Raw genomic sequence first — 16,667 nt, forward strand, 5'->3', positions numbered from 1 at the left:
GTAGATATGTGTTCAAGGAGCTGTTGATAGGAGCTGTTCAAGAAGATGTAGATAGATATTTAAAACGGTGTTGGTAGGTGTTCAAGGAGATGTAGATATATGTTTCAGATGCTATGGATAAGTGTTCAAGAAGCTGTAGGTATGTGTTCAAGAAGCCTGTATGTGTGTTCAGGAAGCCTGTATAGGTGTTCAAGAAGCTGTAGGTATGTGTTCAAGAAGCCTGTATGTGTGTTCAAGAAGCCTGTATAGGTGTTCAAGAAGCTGTAGAATGTGTTCAAAAAACTATAAATAGGTGTTCAAGATAACTGTTCAGTAACTTATTGAAAAGAAATACTAATGTCCACCGGTTATTGTTATAATCAAATTTGTATAAATTCGAAGGAATCTATCATTTCATAATAACTTATGATGCAACTTCCTTCATCTTGTTAGTTTAATGACAACTGCAACGATTTCTGAATTAATTAATTTTTACGCGTTACTGTTTCTTCTTCAGCAATTATATTCTTTTCTCGAGAGGGTTCTTTAAGTAAAAGAAAATCTTTTTTTTCTGAACATTTAATATATTGATCTATGTTGTTAGAATATTTGAAAAGAATACGAGAATTAACTGATTCTATAGCAGAGAAATTATGCAGATTTTAATAGGGGACTCTATCTGAATATAATTTTGTACAATTTTGTATAACGACATGTCATATGGGACCCTACCCCTCCCTGTAAAAAAATAAGTCAAGGCATTTTGAAAACTGTCGGACACGAAGTCGAATTCTCCTACTGTAGCAGGATAGATGAGATGAAGAAAGACACAATTTTTAACACAATGGTCGACATGTTACTGATTCGCAATGAAGTTTGGTCCTCATTTCGTGAAATATAATTGAAATTGTGTACTTTTTATATATAAAAAATATAGTTTTAGTTTTGGGAAAAGCAATATCTTATTGAAAGAGTATCCTATGCGAAAACTTATCATCACGTGCAAACTTCAAGTAATTTGGCGCGAGTGAATCTTAGTTCGACAGATGGTTACCAGGTGTCTAATTTGCCCTCAAACACCTTCTTGATCAACATGTTGGTGCCTGCAAGCATCGTGACAGAGAGGCTATTTTTCTACCATGTTGCAGCGTCGTATTGCTGTTCAGTTAGAGAGTTCTGTTACAATTTTAGATAAATTTTAGAGAGCATTAAATTCATTGAAGGAAAGGAAAATAGCGCACTAACTTGTCATCAAAAGATGTCAGGTATTAAGGTTTGTCTTGCAAATATTTTAAATATAACAATATATTATCTTGAAACGATAATCTCTTGAGATTGTTCCGATAGTTTCTGAACCGGATATAAGGAGAAAATTTCAAAATAAGATGCTGATTATTGTTATTACCGGATTGTTTGCTTTTGACCAAAACAGCATACGCATGCATGCTTTTTCCAAACTAAAGTGGTTTGAATTATGCGTAGAACTGTAGTCCGTCCTCTCTGGTTGCCTTTGGATTGAGTTCCTGCCAAATATATGGAAATATATAAAACTTACTGGCATTTTTCAAGTATTAAATCTTTTTATACAGGGTAGTTGTAAAATATTCTCTATGGAGAAAAAAAATGTTTATTTGCGTGAATAAATTTCATAACTTCCCATGTTTTACGAGTACTCTGACAGTTTGAAGGATAACAAACGTTTTTTTTTAATATGGATGCGCTTTCAAGGCTATATATATTTTTTTGTCTTTTTTTATATTACTGTTTCGTAGTTTCTTATAATTAAAAATCCATTTATTATTTTATTTGCTATAAATTTACAGGAAACTTAACTTATGCTATACTTATTTCTTAAACTTAATTGCTATAAATTTACTGGATATCAAAAAACTTTATTTAATGATTTAGAAACCCTGAAGGAAATATTGCATTATTTTAGGGAGGAAAGGGTCCGTTTCTGAAAAAAAAAATTCTTTCTTTTTGGTTTAGCTTTTTTAGCATTCCTAATATGCTAACATTTTAAAAAAATCAACCTTCTACTGTAACATTTATTCTACATAAAAATTCAATTTCTTAATTGCATTTTCTGATAATGCAATTAAGAATTTATAGAGATTTTTCTATTTATGTATAAGTAAAATTTTCAAATATGGCTTAGCAGAAGTTTTATTTGTCTAAAAAACATCTTCCTTATACGGGCACTAATTTTCCTACAAGTATTGTTTCTCCTACGTATATTCTACTATCAATGCTTCAGAAACCTTTTCTGAAGCTAAAAGAGTTTAAAACATAGTGTGTTAAACCATGGGCGGATGATGAGAGAAATATCCTACCCAACACTTTCTTCTCCAAACTTCTTATAGGTTTATATATTACTTCTTGTCAAATTTAGTGTGTGCTATGTCCCCACATTAATACAGAGTATTAAATGTATATAACACAAGAATTCCTTCCCCTGATCTATCAGCTGATAATTCTGATCCAAAAGTCTCCTTTAAATCTTATTTCTAACATTTTGTTTCAAAATTTATATATTAAATAAGCGATTGATTTAGTTACGTTTTCTCTCCATACATGAAGCGCCGCCTAGAAATAAATTTTAAATCACTCATCTGCTCCAGAATTCTCCTTAAAACTAATTTTTAACATTGAGAGATTTATTTAGTTTCAAAATTTAAATATTATCTAAACGATTTATTTATTTACATTTTCTCTTCATACATGGGGCACAACCTAGAAGTAAATGTGAATTCACTCATCTGCTATTCTGCTCCAAAATTGTCCTTTAAATATCATAACATTAATCACATTTACACTCTATACTGAATTAAGCACCATTTAGAAATAAATTTGAAATCACTCATCTGCTCCAGAATTCTCCTTAAAACTAATTTTTAACATTGAGAGATTTATTTAGTTTCAAAATTTAAATATTATCTAAACGATTTATTTATTTACATTTTCTCTTCATACATGGGGCACAACCTAGAAGTAAATGTGAATTCACTCATCTGCTATTCTGCTCCAAAATTGTCCTTTAAATATCATAACATTAATCACATTTACACTCTATACTGAATTAAGCACCATTTAGAAATAAATTTGAAATCACTCATCTGCTCCAGAATTCTCCTTAAAACTAATTTTTAACATTGAGAGATTTATTTAGTTTCAAAATTTAAATATTATCTAAACGATTTATTTATTTACATTTTCTCTTCATACATGGGGCACAACCTAGAAGTAAATGTGAATTCACTCATCTGCTATTCTGCTCTAAAATTGTCCTTTAAATATCATAAGAGTAATCACATTTGCACTCCATCTGAATAAAGCACCATTTAGAAATAAATCTGAAATCACTCATCTGCCATTCTGCTGCAAAATTCTCCTTTAAATATGACTTCTAAGACTGAGAGATGTATTTGGTTTCAAAATCTAAATATCAACTAAACGGTTGATTTAATTACATTTTCCTTCCATATCTAAAGTGCCACCTAGAAGTAAATTTGAATTCACTCATCTGCTATTCTGCTCCAAAATTATCCTTTAAATATCATAAGAGTAATCACATTTGCACTCTATACTGAATAAAGCACCATTTAGAAATAAATTTGAAATCACTCATCTGCCATTCTGCTGCAAAATTCTCCTTTAAATATGACTTCTAAGACTGAGAGATGTATTTGGTTTCAAACTCTAAATATCAACTAAACGGTTGATTTAATTACATTTTCCTTCCATACCTAAAGTGCCACCTAGAAGTAAATGTGAGGAAAAAATTATTTGTATTTTTCATAATACATAATAAGGAATTAGAAATTGTAAATTAAATAAGTAGGAAATAATTTCTACTTTTTAGCACGCTAATAAAGGAATGTTTTTAAAAACCGCTTTAATTCAATTTGTAATAAACTCTTAATTTAAATCTTGTTTATATAATCTCAGTAATTTGTTTTCATTGTAAAAAGTGTTGAAAACTTTTTTTCATATTTAATTGGTATGCATTACTTCAGCTCCTTTTATAAAACAAGTAATATAAAAAAAAATTAAGGCAATTCCTACTTTCACAAGAATTGAACTTGCATTCTTCATTTTCGCATGGCAAATACTGAAATCCTTGCATTTTACCAATTGAGCTGCTACCTGTTGATCCCAATTTTCATTACAAACTGCTAAAACTCTGTTTAAAGCATTAAAAATGAATTAAATTTAATAATTAATGAATTAATATTTGAAAAAACTGTATTAACATCAAGTGTCATCCACTACAAGTTTTAAAAAAATGTATTTGAACTTAAATGGATGATTAAAAAGTATTTTATTAACGATTGAAAATTTGAAGAAGATATATAAATATATATAGGGAGAATGTGAACTAATAGTAGGAATTGAATGAATAATTTATCACCCCATAAAATCTTTCTTGTAATTCATTTGGTGAGGTATGGAAAAAAATAATAATGATTTTTCCAAAAGCAGTCTTAGCTTTGTTTTAAAAACCGTCATGTAAATGTATATGACACCGTATGTAATTTTAACGACAATCTTTATGTATTCACGCTCTATGTAGTAATTTCGAGCTACCTGTGTAAATATTCTGCTTGACTTTTTTTCCCTGAAGTCGACGAAAGAAATCTAATGATGACTAGCAAAAAGAAACGAATGATTAAATATTAGCATTCGGCTATCTGTAGAAATGCAGCTGCTTTCATATGCTCGGAAAAGAGAAAACATGTTGACTCATCCAACGATCTCTTAATATTATTGAAATTTGTATTGAGGTTTATCAGACATAACAAGAAATTATTTTTTTTCTTATATTAATAAAAAATATCACGGATGTTTTGAGTATTTATAATTTAATATTCCAAATTCACGAGTTATTAAAAGAAAACAAAATAAGGTACGATTTGCTGTTCATCGTAAATCAAAAGAAAAATAAAGTTGGAAATTCAATACTTTTTCCCAGAAAAAAATCGACCATCGTCATACATGAATATCTGCAGCTTTTCAAAGTTTAGCGCCAAATGGGGGACAAAGGTGTGAACTGAGTATCGTATCCGCCATTCGTATTTCTGGAGGGACTCCTTCGAATTCTTATAACTGCGTTGAATTTTAACTTTGAACTGTTATTTTTCATTTTCCGCTGAATAATGAAGTTGTACTTTGTTTTGTTTTCTTATAATAACCTAGCAAAACTAGGATATACATCTATAAACACCCTGTGCAGTTAAAAAGAAATAAAATAAATTATTTTATATATATTATCATCTCAGTTTTATTAAAGCAAAGTGTAATTGTAAATTAAACCTTGTAAAGAATGTTTTAGAGGCTCATCACAGATATCAGTATTGGACATTTTCGTTTCAATTCTTGATTTATTATATTGCTTGTTTATTCATTTTGCTTTTTTATATATTTTGAGCAAGTAGCATATTTAATGTGAGTGTTTCTCATGAATCCGCCATTTTTATGTGTTGCAATCATATTAGAATTTGTTTAAGTAGGTTTTAACACCCAGTTTTGGGCGTAGATATTTCATGTTTACTTTTCATTTGAAATTTAACTCCTGACATTAATAACTCTTAATTTAATTTGGATTAAGTTAATTTTTTGCAAATTAGTAGAATATTGAGATATTAAGTCTTTTATCATTCCATTTTAATTGGACATTTAGTGTGTAGAACATTTATTAATTCCGTCTGTTTTTAAAGGTCCCCAAGAAAGTGTGACCCCTAAACTAGAGCTTATTAGCTTTTACGTAAATCCGGAATTGATGGAGTTTCAATTTTAAAAAAATTCTTTTTATTATTAAAATTAATGATGAGTGCACAAAATATATAAAACTATTCTGAAAAATTATTATATAAAATAAATACTGCAAAATATAATTCAAAATCCAATGATTTATTCGCACCAATATTACTGACATCCACATGCAATGTTTTGTATCTTCTTTAACACTTCTCTTCACTCTTCTGAAAAAAGTCGTATTATAGAAGGAGACGAACCAGTGCTGGATTCCATTATTGAACGTATTCTGGAAGTTCAAAAAATTTAAAATAATGAAAATTCAGTTCATTACTAATGAACTCAATTTAAGACTATTTTCCAATCGAAATTTAAAAACAGAAATAGAAAGTTTTTTTCCACTCTACAGATAAATTTTCTTGCAGATTTATGCTTTTTTTAATAAATATATACTTCCTGCAACTAGTCTACATCTCGTGTCATTCCTCGTTAAAGTTTTAATTTAGTTTTATATTAACGTCCCGTTTGAAGCAACACTAGGGCTACTTTGGGACGGACCTCGTCATTTTGAACCGCCGTCAGATGACAAGGACGACACCTGAGCTGGCATCCCCTTCTCCACACCACACCAGCGGGAGGACATTTGGTCAGGACGGATTTAACGTGCACCAGACCTCCTTACATGACGGTTCTTCGGAGGAATCGGGTCTCGAACCTGAAACCCTCCAGTTCCGAAACCGAGACCTTAACACCAGGGCACCGCGGCCCATTCCTCGTTAAAAGAAAACTCGCTGTCAAATGTGAATCCACGAGGTATTTATAGAAAAGAGATAATATAGAAGAAAGTGTATGGGAATATATACAATGAAAGGAAATACATATAATGCGGCCTACTCCTTTGACCTTGTAATTTGTAATTATATGAATGTTTTGACTCTTTTATATAATAATTTACTTGGGTTCCCTGCAGCATTTTCGGAAAGGTTTCCGATTCTATTATGTTTCTTATTTGCAATAGTAATATAAAGCATAAGCAATAACCCATTTTTATCCCAAATTTATATATATATATATATATATATATATATATATATATATATATATATATATATATATATATATATATATATATATATATATATATAGTTCGCGAAACCTCTTAAAAATTTGAATGTCTTCTTAACTTCTGTGGTGTAAATTCAAATCAAGCATCCAAGCATTTTCAATATCGAAATTTCCGCAATAACTTTCTCTTTGTCTTGTACTATAGCAGGTAGAGAAATATCGGTAATTCTGAAGGATAATACATTGTTCTTTTATGATTAAAAATATATATATATATATATATTTCTTTTTTCTTTTCAGGAGTACCTCGACCACCAAAGAAAGATGGAAGAGGAACAGAAAGAGAGGAGGGATATGGAAAGATTAGAACAGCTGAAGAAAAAAGAAAAGCACGAGCAAAGTAATTTTATTTTTCTTTGTTAATTACTGAGTCAAACATTCCATCATTCGATGGAGCTTATCTTTAATGCTTACAACGTCACTTTGTATCTTACTTTATCCCTACAGATTTGAATGTATAAAGCTGTCCCAAAATCAACGCAAGGTTTGAATTTACCACCAATTGTTCAATAAAATGTTGGCAACACTATTAAAAAAAGAATTTGACAGCTGATAGTTTGGGGTTAGTAAAAATGGAGATCTGTATTAATTAATTCTCAATGTACACTATAAATGCATGTGTAACAAGGTTTCAGTTAACATCCAGAGTACCGGATGAAAAAAATCATTGACAGCTGAACTATTGACCTTAATTATATGTTTCTACAACGATATTTTAACATAGTTTATAAGTATGCAAAATATAAACCAACTTGTATTTATAGTCATTAAATTAGCATTAGTATTAAGCAGATTTCATTTTCCTAAGAAATAACTTTTTTTTTTCATCAATATCAAATAATCTAAATCGATTCTGATCCCAATTCATACGATCAGTTTAAGCTCTACTGTACGTCTCCCTTTTTGCATCTCAGTGTACCGTGTTTCAATAAAAAATATGGCAGTGTTTTATAAAAATGTACTATATATTCATTTTTTCATGTTGTAGGTGCCATAGCGTCATCAGAAGTAAAGCAAAGATTACAAGAATTCGTATTAAACAAAAAGCAGCGCGAAGCTGCTGTCAATAGCACGAATAAATCTCCATCCAACTACCGTAATTGGTGAGTAAAAGTACCAAACAGAAATTATTTATAGTTCCAGTTTGTTTTTTCTCTGCATTGTCTCTTACTCTTTTAACTGCAATGTTAATCGATGCCGTTATTTAAGATTGTTTCGAGCTTTCTGAATTTAATTTTTTTAAATAAAATATACTTAATACCTTAACTTAAATGTTTTAATGTGAAATGTGGAATTATAATTAAAAATGAACTGTTCAGGGTATATTTTAAAATTGGAACGAAATGTTAAAAAGTGAAATGCATAGAAACTGATTATAAATTAATCTTACTAGAAGAATCAGCCAGTCTGAAATCAATCAATACTTTAAAAAGCAAGAATTGATCTGTTCATTATTTTTACCCCTGCTTCTATTTCTTATTTTTCCACACATACATCGGATAATTTTTTCTCATATTTTTATTTAACTTGACTTGTTTCATGTTTTTAAAAACGGAATTTTGTTTTCTATTTTTCATTCTCTTCTTCTTGTGCACAAAATTTAGTTATTGTTTTCACTACTATGCTTTAATATATCGGTATTATCTTTCAAAACTTTATTACTTTTAAAATAATTCGCATTAGTGGTATTAAATTTATAATAATAAACGTTTTTTTTTTATAAAAATTTCTTTTCATTTATACGTCGTTGTACGTAAGTTTCTTAAAAGGCGCATAAACGGTGCTTTGCTATCTGTGACTGAATGAGGGAAAAAATATCATCTAAATTCCAAATTATCAGTTTTGAAATCGATGAAGGACATGTTAAATTGCATAACTTTTTAATGAGATAAGGTCAGTTAGGGTAATTGGAAACGAATTTCGCAGCGTTATCATTCATTTTCATCTATTTAAAGTGCTTGTATGTGATTGAAAATAGTCCTATAATTTATATAATGCATGATCATGTTTTAATTTGCACAATAAATAATTTTTTTTCTAAATAAATTTATAATTTATACAGTCTCAGTTACAGCAACGTTCATAATTACCTCCAGAGACTGTGGAGTAATTGGGAATGCATGTTTTGGTTTCTGATCATAGAAGCTGAGCAATTTAAAACGATAAGAAGTTACTGCTAACTGCCTAAGAATTTATTTTATTGCCTGTTCTCAATTACCACAAAACGCTATTTTTATCATTTATTCACTAAAAATATTTTTTATTTCATGAAATATTGTGAATAAACAATCATAAATTTTAATATATGTCTACAATAAATATATTTCTAATTTTAATGGTAATTCATCAAAATTGTATTATAGTTTCTAATAAGTCTGCTTATTTATTCTCAGGCCAACAGTTCTTGGAAAATACGAAGACGATTTTCCATTGAGAAAAACTGGTAAGTTGACAGCTCTCATTTTTTTACCTTGCTATGCATGCAATTTTTTTATGTGATTTATTCTAATTAAAATCGATTAAAAAATTAATATAGGTCCAGCATGCATAAAATTAGCCTTTGAATATTGAAAATTCCTTTATATTATATAGAAATAAATGCTATAAATAGCTGGAATTACTGCATGTTGTCTTCCAATAACATAAAATGTTTTTATTTTAATTGATTGATATTAAATGCAGCATGAATATGTAAGAATGTGTTTTGCTATTTAAAATAAATTCTTGATAAAATCAAAATAAAATAATAATGTGATTCAATGAGTTATCTAACTCAGACTAAGAATATATCGTTTAATAGCATTTTATATTCATTATACCCTTTCATTGCTGAAACACAAATATTTGCTAGATAATTCCCCTATTGTGTTATTGCAGTAAAATAATTCCATTACTAACATGTGTTTGTGCATGTTAGATTTTTTACATGATATTAAACAATGCTGCTTTTTCTTCTACTGTAGATTATTTTAGTTTTCGTGAATGTAATGGTTTTTGTCTAAAGTTTTTATGGAAAAATTTATTTCATTTCATTTTTAAATGGAAAAACATTTTATGAGCTTATTTGTGACTCAAATATTTTGCTTTTATTAAAATAAGCTGTATACTATGCTCAATACACCAGTTTTCAATTTTAAAAATATTAAAATTTAGTAATTTATGTATATATAATTCTGAATGAAATAATTTACATTGAAATGAATATGAATAAATGACAGATTGAATATGCTCATTATTAAATAATATGTATAATAATGAAATGTGAGATAATTAATATCATTATAGTAAATGAAACATTGAGTTTCTATTTTAATTCTTAGTTGTAGTAAAATTGATTTGTAATATCCATTAAAATTATTGTTTGTCTTTGAATTTCTATTCATTTTTTGAAGAAAAAAAATGGCCAAATAATTTTTTTAGTAATTTTATTTTTAGTTCTTTTACTTTAACATATATTTTGGTATTTGTATTATATATAAATGCCCTAATGAATGATTGCAATTTTTTGTACGAGTTTTATATATAATTTATAAAAAAATTTTAAAGTCATATTTTAAATGTCATGTAATAATTAGATATTTAAAATATTTTTTTAAAAAATTTTAACTGTTAGAATAGAATGTGAAAATAGTACCATTTTACAAATTAATTTTGCAAGAGCTTTGTTCTAATAACAAAAGTCTATTCCTTGAAATATGCAAGATTTATAAACATGTAAATGTAACCAGCACAATACTTTACTGTACATTTTGCACATTTTGATATAGATGAGATAATATAATCATTACCCATATAGCACAGCCTTTCTCACAATATTATACAATATTCCGAATATTATTTTATATAATATTGTACAATATATGTGTGCTACTAGGATATTTTGACCATAACATTGTATTTTTCTTAGTAATTTACCATCTGACTTTAATAGAAAATTCTTTAATTTCAAATGCTACTATTGTAATGATGAAGCTATGTGTACAGATATCAAAATCCAAATAAATTATTCTATACAAATGTACTGCATAATATTCCATTTATTGCTTTAAAATTTATTCTTAACCTTTGTTTAAAATTTTATTATGAAATTTTACATTACTTACTTCCTTATCATTTATTTATCTGTTTTGAAATCTCGAAAATTTTATTTTGCGACAGACAACTACAACTATATTAAATTATATTATGAATAAAACCAGTATTTAGTACATTGTATAAAAGATGGAATACATTATATCCATATTGAATTTTATTTCTCACTTTCATTTATAAATATTAATACCACTTTCATTGTTTTTATAGCTCTCTTGCAATATTTATTTGTATTGATAATATATTTAAAAAATTAATTCAAAAAAGTGTTGATAATAAATAGATATGGACAGGTGGTTTTTTTTTTTTTTTGTAAAATTCATAAATTTCATAATAAATTCATGAATGTAAGTTTAAAAAATAAAATGCTAAAAAATTAATTCAAAACATGTTGCCAGCAGGTTTTTAGTAATGATTCAAATAGATTCTTTTGTTCTTTGTTATCAAAATAACCTATTAAATGTATGTTTTAATCATTTTTTAATTATAAATTTGTTTACATTTCAAAAATGATATAATACTGATTATATCTCACTATTTTTCAAAATTGTTAATCTTATATAATAAATTGTTAGTAAATTTATTCCTGCTTTTCTGAAGAAACAAAAGTTAAATATTCATTATGCCAGTTTAATTCTCAATTAATAATTCTCCTTTTATTACAACAAATAATTATGCCCTTGGCAGCATAAATTAATCAGTATTGTGCTGTCTTATTTGTCCAATCTTATATAATATTGTGTACTAAACATTTGGAATATTGCTCAATATATCATAAAATATTGTAAAATAATTTTGTTGATTTGGGGATGAACCAGGTTTATTTTGTAGCTAAATAGAGATTGCAAGTCAAAGTAGCATAAAGTTAGGTTTTTTTTTTTTTTTAAATTTTAGATTAGATAAGATTCTGTGTTGTAGACTGTTTAGTATAGTCTTACAAAAAAATGTATTAATTCATTAATTAAGAGAGAAAAAGCAGCATTGTGGTAGTGTGATTGCTGCATTTTGTGTGCATTTGTAATTGAACTAACAGACATGGCGTGTGACATGTGCTCTGCATCATGCCCTTTGTAGCATCTGAACCTAACCTCAAAGTGCGATCGGTCTTGAAACAGAAGGTCATTGACCGCAGGAGTAGCCCCCTGCTCAGGAGAAAGGACAAAGGGCCAGGGCCCATAAAGAGGAGGACTCCACTCTCAAGTAGGTTCTTGTTCATTATTAAGTATATACTGAGAAGCACCTTTGAAAAGGCAAAAATTGCATTTTAACTTTTTAAATTATCATTGAAAGGGTATTTAAGTGGATTTTTTCTATACATAATTATTATCTACAAATTTCATTTGAAATCGATTTTAGCCAACAGACTATTTTCATGATCTCAGTTCAAAATAATTCATTTATAGACCAAAATTGAATGTACATGATTTTACATAACTACAAATAATTTTTCTTTGTAGATTCTTTTTTATTTGTCAATGCTTTTTAATGTTAAATTTATAGGATAATAGAAAACAACATTATGCAAAAAGTCTTAGCGAAAAAAAAAATGTTAATAATTTTAAAATAATTTATTATTACTTAAAAGTTCTCAGTTAATAAATTTGTTAATATTATTAAAGCTAGAATATTTCTACTGCTGGTTTTGAGAAATATAGCTATTCTTTTCATTTAGAAATTGATGCAAATAATTTTTTTTAATGATAAAAGATACTTTGTTTAAAAAAAAAAACATTATTATTTTACCATATATTTTATTATCTCGATTTCATTATTTCTTCATGATAAGATACTTTTAAATTCGAAACTTATTTAAGTTAATTCATACCATATCGCATTTTTATTTTTTTACGGTAAGTATTAATTATTGATGTGACGAGTTTTTGTGTTAATTTGCCTATACTTTTAGCTAACATGATTAAAGCATGTGGTGTGAAAATTGCATGAATACATAAATAACCATTAAAAATTGATTTTTGGTCAATTTTTCATTATATTTTCTTCTCTAAATATTTTATTATTTATACTTATATTTCCATTTAACTTATTATTAAATATAGATTATATTTTCAAATATAAAATGAAACTTTTTAGTAGTGTTTTTTGTTGTAAAACTTCTGATTTTGTTGAAAATATAAATGAAATAATGACACGTCTGTCTGTCAGAATCTTAAAAATAAAATATAATACAAAATATAAATAAAAAATACAGTATAATACAAAAATGTAATATGAAATAATCTTTTATATATAAATGAGATGATAAGAATAAATAAAAATATAAATGAAATTATCTTTTCACTAATGACATGGTTGCTAGAATCTTAAAAGTATAATACAGTACACTCCCGTGTATCTGGCCTGATGTGGCTTAAGGGCAAACCGCCACGTTACATGAACTTATTCCTTTACCCAGAATACCAGAAGACAAAGTTTTTATACCAAATGTATTAGTAATATGCATTTTCTCACTTCGTATTGACTACTAAGGTAGAATCTGAACTCGACTGCGACCCCGTGAATTATAGAAGCAGTTGCTTTTAACATGTCGAGTTAAAATAGAAAAATCTGTATTGAAAGTTTATATACGTCTATATACCGCACTGTACGTTTCAAGAATTTGTTTAAAAAAATTAAATTAAAAGATATAAACTGTTTACATTTTAACACAAATTCTGTAATACCTATTTTGAATGCTGGAAATATAAACAAAACGTTAAAGTAAATCGTAGGCCTAGTTTGAAAGAAAATTGACACTAACTGATTTTATTTTTCACTGATAAATGATTACACAGATATGAAAAGGTAACCCTAAGATAAGAGTCAAAACTTACAGTTTGTAGTTTTTGAAAAAGTTCTTAATAGTTGACTGCTTCTGCAACGCCTTGCCTTCCTCATTTAATTATGATAAAAGAAAACTAGGCCAGATAATCGAGAACCGGATACTCGGGAATGTACTATATAATACAAAGTATAAATTAAAAATACAATATGATACAAAGATCATGTAACCATTTGTGTTTTCTAGCCAATTTTCCCTTTTTCATGAATATATTTAAAATTCATTGAGAGTACGAAAAATTCATGTTGAGCTCTGTATTACATTTACTTGAGATCATCTGAATATCATATCTGTTTCATCACCTGTTCGGTGTAAAAAATAATACTTCGTCATATTTATTACTCTGCGTGTAAAACTACTTTTCCTGCATTGGCAACGCGTTACACCCGGAAGTAAACTATCTTATGCAGTTTGATGGATTTGATGACTTTTTTCGATGTGTTTCTATTTGTTTATAGGAACCTTTATTGTTATTAGCATATAATGCCATTATTTTTCAATAAATTGGTGGCGAGTCTGGTGTATGTCTGTGGTAAGTGTACGATTTCAACTGCAGCTAATGTTCTGTAAATATTGGAAATCGTTTATTGCAGGGGGAAGGATATTTCCCCCCCCCCTCATCAGTCATGTCATTGCTCTTCGTGCAATGGCTTCATCACGTGATCGTGGCTAGTTAAATATTAACAAACGCAATGCAAATCGATGGAAAATAGAAAGCAGATGCTCTTTTTTTGGTGAAACGACGAAAAAAATTATTTTCATATTTTTATGGTATAAATATTATTTCAAAATTATTTCTTTTCGTGGACGCTTTTTGTAGTGTGTGTGTGTGGAATTAAACATATAAAAATCAAGCTGTATATTAGAAAAAAAACGCGAGTTCGCAAATTTTACAGACTAAGTCTATGACAAAGGATACCGACGTGCTCTGATTGGTTGAAGCCTTGGCATCTTTTTGGCAATATTTTGCACTCATAATAGTGTAATTTTCGCTTATTTGGTTCAAACCTTGTACCTTTCATTAGTTTTATGGAAGATACGAGTGAATATCAACACGATCTAATTTTTATTAATATAATTGTTTTCTCTAAATATTACTAGTAATACCACTAATACTAATTATTAATAATAATAATAAATATTACTAATAATACTAGTAATACAAGTAACTAATGTTGTTTATGCACAGAAGTATAAAAACTAAATGAAAGTAATTACTCAACATATGATGCAGCAATTAAATAATTCTTACTTTTCTATGATTTTCGTGCCTTTATTAGATAATTTATGCAGTCATTGAAACTTGTTGCTGAACGTTTGTTACTTTCCCATCAACTGCATATGGGGAGATGATTCCTTAATGCCCAAAACGTATAAATATGTAAGCTTTAACGGAATATGTGATTTCGTAGCTAATTTTTTTTAGTTATATCAAAATAATATTAAGAAGAAACACACACAAAAACTATTTTTAATAAGTTGTAATTTTTGTATTTCCTGAATTTAGGTTCCAGGATTTGATCTTTTCTGCTGTATATATGTTCCAGACTAATATTACATGTAAACCGTGAAAAATAGGGGGAGGGAGATAAATTCACAAATTTTATTTATTTTTATAAAAATATATTTCTGTCTGGCATCTTTTTAGCAAAACATTGCCAAAAAGATGCCAAGGCTTCAACCAATCAGAGCACGTCGGTATCCTTTGTCATAGACTTAGTCTGTACAATTTGCAAACTCGCAAAAAAAACTTGTAAGTTTGAAGTAGCTTTATTGTTTATAAGTAAGTTGTAACTGTCTCGTCCAAACGAATATGATTATTTCATGAATTTTTGTTTACATTTCGTGAAATAATCTTATAATTATTTCGTGAAATAATCTTATAATACGTTTACTCAGTGAATTTCAATTTGAATGGTAAAAACTTTTGGCTATTACACTGCAAAAGAGAAAGTTGGTTGTCAGGCAAAGAAATTTCTATTTCCTATTTAACACTGCAAAGTTAGTAAAAATATTGACTACAAAAATTCGATTGCAAGTTTTAAAATTTACTTCATATTGTGATTTGTGTTCTTTGAAATCTATAATTTCTTTTTTTACAAAATGGTGGGCGTGCTTTTTAACGAACCAATGAAAGGCAATAGATAATTTAATAAATACAAATTAAATATAAAAATAAATTTATTTATTAGATTGTCAGTAGATTGTGAATCAGACTTAAGTTTAAAATATAGATTCTAATGACAGCATTAATTAATTAGGCAAATCTTAAAAATTAATAGGAAAAAATTAATTAAAACTTTTTTTAGTTAACTTTTTAATGAGAATATAAATTATCAAAGGATTACGATAAGTTAAGTTATTATAAGTTAAGCATTAAAGAAAATTTTTGTAAATCCATATTAATGAATGTAAATTAAAATTTTCAGTCAGAAAGTTTTTAATGACAGTGAAATATGAAATAACCATAACAAAACTAATTATAAAAAGGTAAAATCCAAAGGTTTCAAGTACACTTCACTTCATAGTATAATGTTTAGCTGAATTTTGCCATAATCGCCCTTATAAGTTATGTAAGGCATCCTTCTTTATCTGCTGAATTATCTGTAATTATTTAATTGGAAACCTTTACAAAATATTTCTGTCAAAAATATGATATACGAGTTAATTTATTAATCGATTATCAAATTATTCATAAGTAACTATAAAAAGATAAAATTTAAATATTGTCACTGCATAGGGTAAGGTTACGTTACATTTTATCATGATTGCCCGCATGAATTGAATAAGATATCCTTCATTATCTTCTAAAAAAGCCATTATTCTTTAATGAAAAAATTGTTGTTTTAATTCTTTTGTCAAAAATATGGCAAATGAG

At 27.6% G+C, this 16,667-nt stretch overlaps 1 protein-coding gene across 7 annotated transcripts in view; it reads left to right on the forward strand.

Moving 5' to 3' along the window:
* Window positions 1–16,667, forward strand: part of LOC129968525 (histone deacetylase 4-like) — a 273,174-nt gene that overhangs the window by 222,714 nt on the left and 33,793 nt on the right. For 6 of the 7 annotated variants that reach the window (XM_056082508.1, XM_056082509.1, XM_056082504.1 and 3 more), the window contains 4 exons: window positions 7,099–7,198; window positions 7,847–7,961; window positions 9,252–9,301; window positions 12,025–12,150. In XM_056082508.1, the coding sequence (XP_055938483.1) occupies window positions 7,099–7,198; window positions 7,847–7,961; window positions 9,252–9,301; window positions 12,025–12,150 (391 nt within the window). The remainder of the gene's footprint in view (window positions 1–7,098; window positions 7,199–7,846; window positions 7,962–9,251; window positions 9,302–12,024; window positions 12,151–16,667) is intronic. The other variant, XM_056082510.1, reaches the window with a different exon arrangement.

Source organism: Argiope bruennichi, chromosome 5 (assembly GCF_947563725.1).
Source record: "Argiope bruennichi chromosome 5, qqArgBrue1.1, whole genome shotgun sequence".
NCBI lineage: Eukaryota > Metazoa > Arthropoda > Arachnida > Araneae > Araneidae > Argiope > Argiope bruennichi.